At 40.2% G+C, this 11,063-nt stretch overlaps 1 protein-coding gene across 4 annotated transcripts in view; it reads left to right on the plus strand.

The window, feature by feature from the left end:
- Positions 1 to 11: 11 nt before the first annotated feature.
- The window catches only part of parga (poly (ADP-ribose) glycohydrolase a), a 20,612-nt gene continuing 9,560 nt past the window's right edge, over positions 12 to 11,063 (plus strand). For 2 of the 4 annotated variants that reach the window (XM_077494781.1, XM_077494784.1), the window contains exons 1-11: positions 12 to 395; positions 1,592 to 1,654; positions 1,755 to 2,324; positions 3,396 to 3,528; positions 3,693 to 3,815; positions 3,913 to 3,993; positions 4,373 to 4,447; positions 7,157 to 7,249; positions 8,282 to 8,436; positions 10,843 to 10,922; positions 11,011 to 11,063. The exon at positions 11,011 to 11,063 is cut by the window's right edge and continues 8 nt beyond it. In XM_077494781.1, coding sequence (XP_077350907.1) covers positions 1,626 to 1,654; positions 1,755 to 2,324; positions 3,396 to 3,528; positions 3,693 to 3,815; positions 3,913 to 3,993; positions 4,373 to 4,447; positions 7,157 to 7,249; positions 8,282 to 8,436; positions 10,843 to 10,922; positions 11,011 to 11,063 — 1,392 coding nt within the window. In that variant the 5' untranslated portion in view covers positions 12 to 395; positions 1,592 to 1,625. Of the gene's footprint in view, positions 396 to 1,588; positions 1,655 to 1,754; positions 2,325 to 3,395; positions 3,529 to 3,692; positions 3,816 to 3,912; positions 3,994 to 4,372; positions 4,448 to 7,156; positions 7,250 to 8,281; positions 8,437 to 10,842; positions 10,923 to 11,010 lie in introns of all 4 variants that reach the window. The other 2 variants (XM_077494783.1, XM_077494782.1) reach the window with 2 other exon arrangements.

The following is an 11,063-nucleotide window of genomic DNA, read 5'->3' on the forward strand; positions in this document are numbered from 1 at the left end:
AATTTAGGTTTAGTCAATCAACTTAATGCGTACAGTAATACATGACCCTGACGTCATCATATTGAGCCCCTGCAGTGATTTGCGCTTTTTCGTCCCTTCAGACGATGTTACGACAAAAAAAAATTGATTACGGCCCAGTCGCTAGGATACCACCATCTGATCCCGCCTACCCCCCCAAATAACACTCTTTTGATTGGTCCTGCTTCCGCCTGCAGTCAAGCGACAGCGGCGGTCGCGCTGGCATGTCAATAAAGCAGAAATTGGACAATAACCGTAATTTACTGAAGTATTTTGTACGATATACGATGTGGCGTGACACTGTTGCATTCGGAATGAAGAAAATCAAGTACATAATGTATCGAGCCAAGGAATAAAACCCTGGGAGGGACATGCTTGTAAGTTGTATCTCCTCATTTTTAACAGCGCCCGCTAGCTTGACGCGATTGCTTTGCTAGCCAGTAAACAACAAACATGTTGATATAATTAGCGTCTCAATGCTAAATTACCCTTAGCTCTGAACATATCTGTGTTTAGGTTTCATTTCGCTACCGATAGACTGTTATCTCACCGATAATTATTAAACAGGTTTTCGCAGCCTTAATTAACTCGCTGTTTTTTCACGTTGGCTTTTGCCACTCGTGCTTATGTTAACTGCTTCTGTCAAAACACTTGAAAGCTGACTATTTGGTGTTCATGACGTGATTTCAACAAACAAACCCAATTTAAGATCGTTATTTAACAATTTAACTATTATATAATAACTCTAAAAGAGAACAAAACCCGAGTTAAATTGCTATTTTCAAAACAACCAATGTTCCTCACTTCACCACTTCTGTTTTTTTTTTTCCCACGAAGTTTTCATTTTGTTTGACCACCGAAGATAGGCTGTAATCGGCATGACCAGCCTAAAATCCCCAAACCAAAACCCTCAGAGCATATAGGCTGTTGTAAAGAAGTTGTATAAAAATAAATAGATATAGATAGATAGATAGAGAGAGAGAGATTTCAAACCTGACCCTGGACTTGAGGGATGATAACCTTAAAATGGATGATAGGGAAAAGGAGAAAGGAAGGGGCTCACCACCAGGTCAATGACTTGAAACCCTAACACCGCTCTTGAAGCCCTAATGCCTAATTTGAAACCGCTTAACCCCAAAACCCTAATGTTGGCTTGAAATTGGTGATTTGAAACACTACCTCAGGCTAGCAACCCTGACCTGACCTAACCTAACTCTGACCTTGTCTTGAAACCTTACTTAGAAAGTAGTTTTCTCTCAATCACCTTTTTTTTTTTTTTTTTGTACTTGAGTCCTAGTCACTTCATTTTGTCTATTTGCGCATTTTGCATATTCCGAATGCCATTCCGATACCCCAGCAATACGCTTAGAAGAAAAAGAAAACATCCAATTTTTCTCGACAGTTAATTTTTCCCCCCAAATTGTGCAAAAAGTGCTGAAGCATAGAACACTCAAACTTGCATTCAGAAGTTCAAAATTAAGTTAAGTTAATTTGCCCTAACTTTTTGTGACTAGTATATGTGTGCACATATCCTTGTTTTCAACTCGTTGTTTTTTTTTGTTTTTTTAAGTAGCTTTCATCCACTCACCTTGTCTGACCGCTCCAAAATGGATGCAGAAATGGATTCTCAGAGGAGGTAAATAAAAAGCACACTCGTGATATTTGATTGTATACACTCTGTGTATTACTTTCTTGTTTTTTTTTTTGTTTTGTTTTTTTTTTTGTATCTGTTCCAGTGTGACAGCTGATAGCCAATCTGAAGGCGGATCGGCTGAGCTCTTCTGCGGAACCCCGGAACAAGATGGAGACATTTTTTTACGGGGCGACACGGCCTCTCAGACTTTAATGGACTGTGGTCCTTTAAGCGGGTTCAGTGATCCTCCTCTTTCAAGCATTAGTAGTAATTCAACCTCTGCTCAGTGTTCTAATGTACAAAAATCAAAGAGGCCCGGTTCTCCAAGCCCTCACCCTGTGAAAACAACCTGTGTCACCGTACACTCCCCGAACTCCAAATCGACCTGCTGCGCAAGTCCGAGGAAGGGCCCGTCATCCAACGACATGGACATGCAAAGTCCCAACAGCCCCGTCGGTAAAACACTGCTCGTCAACAACTCGGCAGGAGATGACAGCGCTTGTGTCGAAGAGTGTGCAGATCCTCGGCCAGACAAATTTCAGCACTTTGTTTCAGAGCCCGAGGCTGCACGTTCGCCTGCAGGAACTGGGGATACCTTGGCGGCAGACTGTAGCGACCTATCAGATATAAGCCAAGAATTGATTAGCAACCAGTCAGGTGCCACTTGTGAAAGGTATTTGTAACTTTTCTTCCTTTATAATAAGCAAAGGGTCGAAAATTTTGGGGAAATTTTCAGTCAATTTCCTTGGGAAGATATACTGGGTAATTCTGGAAATACAGTGACCCCCTATAATTTTTTTTCCCCAGAACCTATCCTCTGGAGTTAGCTGAAAATCTTGTCTATTAACTATTTTTTTGCTCAGGCCAGTGCAATTAAAGGCAAGGGAGCTGTAGTTAAGTAGCACATTTCATACAAGGTAACGCAACGTGCATTACATAATTAAACATTTACCGGTAAATGCATAAAAATGTTGAGACCTTAATCATAGGCATGGAAAAAACAACAACATAGTTTTACCAGGACTTAGAAGTATTCACACTTGGGGCTGACTTGATTTCTGTATTCTGTTGACAACTTATTCTACTTGTTTGCTGCATAACAGCTACATGCTGCCTCACCATGTTTGAGTTGAACTCTGGTCTCTGCTAATTGAGCCGAGTCTGCTGACCTGAGAGTCCTATTGGGTTTATATTCAGTTAGCATTTTTTTCATGCAGTCGGGACCTAAACCATTCAGTGATTTATAGACCAGTAGTAGGACTTTAAATTCTATTCTATACCTAAAGTATTACTTTAGTGTCATCTGGTTTTGTTGGTGTTAGGTTTATCGTTTTTTTTTATCGTCTTGTTGGCGGTACTCAATTGCACCTCGTGCACCATAAAAAGTAAAAGTGTGGTTCTGTTTCTCTCTCAATACAGCTACTAAAAATCTGTTGTAGGCTTTTATATTTTGCCCGCCTTACCTAAGCTTTATTATTGTGTGTAAATGTCAAAAGGTGAGTTGTACGTACTTGTTTAAAGGGCTAGTTAGTGTGCGTCTTTTTTTTGTAACTACTAAATTCAGTTAATTCATGTGACATGGGTTTGCGATTGTGTATGTGCTAGGTGCAAAGTGTGAATAAAATAAAATGTATTTTCCTCAGCTATATTTAAGTACCTTATTAAGAGCCAGCCTTCACTAGTTTTGTCAATTCCTGATCACCTACTGTAACGCCGCATTGTTTTCATCTGCTTGTCTTTGCAGCGTTCCATCCCCTGTGCATAGCATGACCTGTGGATGGCTGGGGACTCCCATTGATGAGCTGAACAGGATGCCCCAGTGTGCTCCCCCACTGTCTCACCTGAAAGTCGTGCCTAACCATACTGTCACAGTAAGGGTGAGGGAACCTTTTATTCACTTGAGTGTATCGGCCATCATGTGGAAAAACATGGTGGGAAATATACAGTGGTTTCAGACTGTTGTTCATTATGTGCCACAGGCTCTTTTTTTTTTTTTTTCCTGTCCTTGATAAAGTACTTAAGGTGTTTGTCACTGTTACAGACAGATCTCCTCAGAGAGGGAGAGGTACCTGTCCCGTACCCCGGCAAGTTCAAAGACTCCTGGGATGACGTGTCCGTTAAGATGCCTTGCTCGGAGAAGAATCTATTTCCAATGGAGACAGAGGTCCAAGACGCACACCGACTTCAACCCAAACATAACACTAAAGTTGGAGTCGTAATTTTGATAGGAAAAAATAAATAAAAAAATGTGTGTGTCGTAGGATGGAGGTGGCGTCCAGAGTCGGTGGGAGTTAATCCACTCTGCCTTGCAAGGAGGGTTCAAAAGTTCTCTGGATGTGAAGGTAAGTCACATTTGTGGAGCAGGTGCATCTCAATAATAATAATTGGAATAGTGTAAACATTTTTGACTTGGCGTAATCAATTCCAAACGTGAAACGCATGGAAAATACTTGCACTCAGAATTATACATAATTGAAATTAAATCCACCATAATTTTTATTTGAATTTTCCTTTCACTAAAACCTAAATATCCACCTTCGTCATTTCAGCAGTGTTGCAAACATCCACAAGGTGGCAGTGTTTGCAATAATATCACCCTACATTTTATCTCCTGTTGCATCTGATCCTTTGTATCACATTACCGTCTATATAAATATGAATGTTTTTTTTTTCACTTGTGCAGCACTTACATATGACATGTAACCGACTTCCTCTCATTAGGATGCTATCTTGAGATACAACACAGCACATGCGAAGAAATGGGACTTCACTGCCCTCAACCTTCTTTGCACAGAGGTGAGTTGGAAGCTTGAGAAAGTGATGAGTAACGTGGAAATCGTGACTAGAAGACTGCTGTTGAATGATATTCTCAATTCTAACAAATGCATTAATTGCAACAATATTATTACTGGCCATAATAACAAAGGCTTTTGGCTAGCTGACAAATATGGCAGAAGCTAGAAGCACATAATTTTCTTCTAATAGCTTCTCTGACAGTTCATGTTATTTCAAGTTATTTCAGCAGACATGAATATCTTAATGGGCCTATTAGGATTATACTGAATTTTTTTTTTAGTAGTATTTAATGCATTTCAGTATCCATTGTAAAATTTTAAACTCACACCCACGTCTAAATATAGACCTTTCTAAATGGTCCTTTTATTTATTTATTCTGCTCCTTGGACTAATGTCTCGATGTGAGGCGGAGTTTGAACGATCGATTGGCTGCGTGAGCCACTTTAATGCTTCATCCAATTTAATTAAAAGGGTCCATCCCATCTGAAATGATGCTAAGTAAGCCCTTCAACATTGCCCTTCCACTGACTGTCCTCCATTCTAATGTAAGCCAGGATTTCCTTAGTATGCTATTTAAAAAAAAAAAAAATGCTGCTAAGGCATTTTGCAAAAGCTTACAAGAGGACAGGTAATTTTTTAACGATGGAATTAAGGCTTTTTAGCAGAAGATCGGCTTCAATACTGCCTTTGCACTTTCTTTTTTTTGTGAGAGCTCACTGTATAATATACTGTGTTGCTCAGTTGACAACATTCAATTTATTTAATTTAACTAGCATTCGTGACGCACTGAATAATTGTCCAGACACACCACAGCCAAGCTCCACTGATTGACACTCCCCCCTTGTGGCTGTAGGAGAGAAGATAAAAAAAAAATAAAAAAATGTATTATACAAATTGGGATGAGTCTGTAAATTGTCGTCGTGTTTCTCTCCTGCCAAATGAAACTGTCACAGTGTCACTTTCTGACAAATGTCTGAGGAAGCGGTCCAGGGCTGAGTACAGCTGATGCCCCGAGGGAGTACACAAACATTTGTGCTTTGTCAAGCATTTCCCACTTGTTTGTCAAACGCTAACATTTACTTGTCATTCTGAACTTACACATCTGCTTAAAAAAAAACAAAAAAACAAGTAAAACAAAACAAGTATTAAGTATTAAGCTTGTTTTGAAATTTCAACCAGCATTTTTTAACAAATTATGCGCTACTGTAATCTAATGCCAAAATGACTTTATTAAGTTAATGTGTTAAGTTCATGAGTGGAGTCCTTAGCTTTGGTCCTGTAACCGCAGCGATGCCATTTAAGGTCAGCGGGTACAACTGTGTGGGATATCATGTTTCTACCTTCATACAGCCACAACCTCCATCTACCATCTATTAGTCCCACGGGAGCGTTTTATGATGCCTGCCAGCTCATTACTTCTGACAGCGTTTAGTCAGACCTGCTCTGCTGCCATATAAACGCTCCCCCGGACAAATTGCCCAGCGAAGACTTCGGCGTTGAAAATCAAGCCACGCCGCCGCTCTCTCTCCGCGATTGGTCATTTGCATTTGCTCCAGAAGGTCCATTTAATCAGCTGCTCTGCTTACCTTGATAGAATAAGGCAAGTGATTGATGACGGTGACATTTGAAGCCAATACACTCATAAGTGATTGTGTTGTAAATCTTGCTGTATGACGGAGTAAGTGTGTTTATTTTAGAGGGAATTGCTGAGGCAAGCTGGAGGCTGAAGTATGTTGCTGCTTTTACAGTGGCAGGCTCCTTTTACAGATTGATGTGGCTTTTTCTTTTTTTTTCACCAGTGGTTTCTACAGAGAGAAGCCTTCCATTTTGTGACGCTTATCCCAAATTGTGTTGAATGACGTATGTTTGGTGTTTCATTCTAGCTCCTCATTGTCATGCCAAGGGACTTCCATCAAGTTTATAATCCCTCCTGTGTGATACTTGGGGTTTTACTACGTGTCATGATGGGAATACTATACAACTTATTAACAGAAGACGCTTGATGATCGTCATAAACCTATCATAGTTGATTGTAGGCTGCTAGCTCTTAATTCACTGATAATGTGAGAGCATGTCTTGTGAGCAAGTCCTTCACATACTTGAACTACTTACCGTAAATGCCTTCACAGCATCTGTTCTTGGCGTTTCATTGCTGAAGTGAAGCACGGAATTGGCCTATCACAACATCAAAACTTATCTTATTGTTGACGTTTTGTTAGTTATGAGAGGACTGACTGAGCCTCCTGTTATATTGGCTGCAGGTATTCGTTCGTGTCCATGGATTGCTTTTCACACTTTACCTGACTTCATCAAGTCTGTGGTGACTCCCTGCGTGATTAAAATAAAATAACATAAAAAAGAAAATTCAAATGCACTTTTTTTTTTCCCAAACTGATACCCCAAAAGATAAAGGTTTTGTACTTTAGAGAGTAGAACTAAAATCCACTCATGTTTAAAAAAAATGGACAATTCAGCAATATATTAGCTCAAGTGTAAAGTCTAAGCGCATTTTTGCCAGATCTTGAATTTAATTTGCATAATGCAGTAAGCAACGAGTTGTATATCCTTAGCATTGTTGATGAAAAACAAACGTTGCATTTATTTTATTTACACAATATGAACATGAAAATGTTGACATCATACAAGCTAACGGCTCTTGTTTACATTGATATCCTACTTAACAATATTAACCGTTTTTTCACCCTTAAGTGTCTGGAGCATTGCGAGGTGCAGCACCTTTACGAGGCCGTACTGCCTTCCATGGTCAAGCTGGCACTCAGCGCTCCACGCCTCTGCACGATGGTACGTTTTGTTTGGAGTTTTTATAGGAAGAAATATTGTTACTTGTGCTTCATATCATGGAGATCAGATTGGAATGGTGCTGTAACACACTTGATTTCATGAAAATATGATCTATATTTTTTTTTAACTCAAAAAAAATTAGCAGATATGTACTGTGATGCCCTGTGATGGGAAATGAGTGCCAAAATTGCTGGTGCACATTCAGCCACTTATAGTCACACAGTGATAAAATTAGAAAACTTGCAAGGACTCCGGCTGACTCCAGCTCCTCCACGCACTAGGCCACACCCCTTAAAGGCACGCATGCAGCACACGAATACTTCAGGATATACACTAACTACACTTTATGAAATGAGTTTATTTTTGTACATTCTCGTTTATTATTGTTAGTTTGCAATACAGAGCTGTTGTTCTCCATTAAAAACGAAACAGTTTGACTTGAGTGTTTTTACATTATGTAAGGACTACTGAAAATAGTATTTATTATGGACATTGTACCCATGATGATCAAAGCACATTTTTCCAATTATTGAGGAAAAACCAGGGTTGTAATTTTAATCTGGCGCTATGCTGGAATTGCAGGTTGCACAGGGAAAAAAATCCTCCTTTCCAGTGGTTTATTAATGAAGATTCCGTCCGGCTCCGCTTCGTATTGCAGTAGTAAGCCTCAGGCCAGATGTTCAGCCTTGTGTTATTAGAACTGGTATTGATCCGCTAACTGGGGCAGCCTTGGGAGGCTCTTAAACTCTAATCAACCAAGATATATGAGCCCGTGTGCCTGACTGGGAGAACATGGGCGAGCGCAAGAAAACACAGACCTTAATTACTTCTTCCTATTTACTTGATGGAACCCTTCTTGTCGCTTCTGCTTGTTAAATTGCTCCACTAATTATCCATCCCATTAGCCTAAAGAGCCGCACTATCATACTCATGTAACCTTCAGTGTCTCCCCTTGGACTGCTCCCTAATCTGATGTGTCCGTCATTCATATTGGCATAATCCTCACAGTCTCCCTTTTTGTCTCTTCCCCAGCCAATCCCCTTACTGAAGTCACAGATGAACCATTCTCTCACGATGTCTCAGGAGCAAATCGCCTGTCTTCTGGCAAACGCCTTCTTCTGCACATTCCCGCGACGCAACTCCCGCAAGTCGGAGTACTGCAACTATCCCGAGATCAACTTCTACAGGTGGAGACATTATTCGCGTTGGGTTTTTCACTGAATCTCTTTGTAACCATTTGAAGTAGCACAAATAGGTGCTCTTTTTAATCCTGACTCGCTTGTTTCAATCAGTTTGACGCACTGCTGCTTCTTATTAAATGGATTTTGAACAAGTAAAATAAATAGTGTTCCTGAGCTAGCTCAACATATGAAAACCGCCCCCAACTTGAAAGTTTGAAAGTTAAGGGTTGACCCTCAGCCTTTTTTTGTTTTTTTGGCCTTGTCTTAGGAACGAAAATTTCCATAAGGGGGCACTGGTGCGCTAAAAAAAAAGCCCCGCTTACCGGGGGTTGGTTGTCTGTAGGCTCCAATGCTTTTTCACAGCTGTATCCAATATTGCACCACATTGACTAATAACTTTAGGATGCTATTTATAACTTTCTTCACTAGCCTGTATGCACATTTTTTATTTTTTTTTGGAATGGGACTGAGGGACTTTTTGAATCTCAGGCGTCTCTCACTGTTTGTGTGGGATTTCAACACTGATGACTCACAAGCCAACTATTGTACTTCAGATCCACAGCATAGAAAAAAAAAACACAAAAAAAAAAACACAAAAACAAAAAAAACAGGCGCTTACTATGCTACCTTTGCGGTGCAAGGTACCTCACGAGACTGAAGATCTTTCTTTACAAGCCATGAACACAAATGACGTTGAAATTTACAGTCCACTGTTTGTGTTTTGCTTTTGCATTTTACGTTTGCAGTCAGTGGAAAATTGTGTTCTAGTTACGTGCACAAACATACATGCCATGTTCTAATCACATTTAAATACCATCTGTCTTATATTTACAGCCACCTCCTTACCTGCTGGACATGGTCCAGGTTTCGTCTCAACTCAATTTTCCCTCATCTCTTTGAGGAGCCGTCTCCTCGTTAGTGACATGGTTGATAACATCCGGTCTGCTTGTGTTTTTAGCTCATTATGATGGTGCACACAGTCGGCCGAGCAGCAAGTGTAGCGTCCTGCTCTTACAAGACGTATCAGGAGTGGAAATCTACAATTTGGCTGAAGGTTTTAGGAAAATTATGTAAGGCATCATTCGAGACCACAGCAAGTCGGACCTCAGTTTGGAGCATCAAATCATTAATTTTGTGGATGTGTTTATTGGGCTTTGACTTTTTGTGGAAATTTTGCGTCTAATATTCTGGGTTACAGGAGAGTCATTGAAATAAGCGGACTTTTCTTAATTAAAAGCAGTAAGACTCACACGAGTGCATGTTTTACAGTGGTTAACCTTATTGTACAGTTGTGCTGTAAGAATGTAAGAAAGTCACATGACATCTGTGACACGAGTCATTGTTCCATTCCGCCTTCGTCGTATAAATCACGACTGTTTTACTGTCTTTACATTTTGTTTACAATATGAACTGTGCTTGCCCTATGGCTTAGCCCTGCCATGAATAATGAAAATCTTCCAGTAACTGATGCCTCTAGAGATGTCAACATAGGTCCAATGGGAGGCTTTTTTTTTTTTTTTTTTTTTTTTTTTTTAAATCTTACTTAGATCTTTAAATCTTACTAATCAGGTATATATTTGCATCTTAGCTATCATGTGGGGGTTTGGCAGTATTCTTTTAGAACTGACTCAGTCCTTCAGCCTCCTATGCTGTCTGAAGCTATTCTTCCCAGCCATCTTCTCCCTATGCTAGAGGAGGCTAAATGAAGAAAGCAGTGTAATAATATAAGCATCGATTCCAGTAAGAGCTTGCAGATACTTGGGGGCCCACCTTCCCCATCAGCATTCCTTCCTGCAGCATAATATAAACCAAGTTTGTGAGACGATGAGACAAGACAAGCAGCACAGTCTAAAATGGGCGGTGGATCGTTATTGCGCAAACACCCCCCACCCCCGCCGTCCCTTCTCCCCTTATAATTGAGGGAGTGTCCGTCACTTTGCTTATTGGCTACAGTGGCGCTCCGTCTTGGACAGACAGCGCGGCAAGCAATCTGCTGATTGCTTTTTTGGCAGAACTGTCGAGGTTTGTCCTCGTTAAGTGATGGATATGTTGGAGAGGGAGGATGGAATGCTGAGACGCAGCTCTTCAGCTGCTGTTTTCCTCTGCTTGAGAAGGAAATTATGTGGAAAACAATGTGATCCAAACTGAGACATAGGCTTTTTTTTTTTGGTACGCGTTAATAAAATAAAAAATATGAGGCTGGCAGTTTCATTTATTCAAATAACTATTATAAGATTGTCAGAAACTGCCAAGCTCACCTTTTTTTTATGCTGGATAAGGTTGACAGAACTAAAATGCAAGAAAACAAGAAGCTATGGCTCTACTGTAAATCTTACACATGTTGTTTTCAACCCTGACATGATGTGACAAACTGATTGATTGAAACGAAACTTTATCTGCCGCCTCTTGCAGGTTATTCGAGGGCTCTTCACCACGAAAAATTGAGAAGTTGAAAACACTCATCTGCTACTTTAGGAGAGTTTCACAGACCAGTAAGCGTCAGGAAATCACATTACCCGGACCTTCATTTCAATACATTTTGATTAATAAATAATTCACCTGTTGATTGTTGTCTTTTAGGACCAAAGGGCCTTGTGACATTCACAAGACAAACATTGAACACACTTCCAACC

The sequence above is a fragment of the Festucalex cinctus genome, chromosome 14 (genome assembly GCF_051991245.1).
Source record: "Festucalex cinctus isolate MCC-2025b chromosome 14, RoL_Fcin_1.0, whole genome shotgun sequence".
Lineage (NCBI taxonomy): Eukaryota > Metazoa > Chordata > Actinopteri > Syngnathiformes > Syngnathidae > Festucalex > Festucalex cinctus.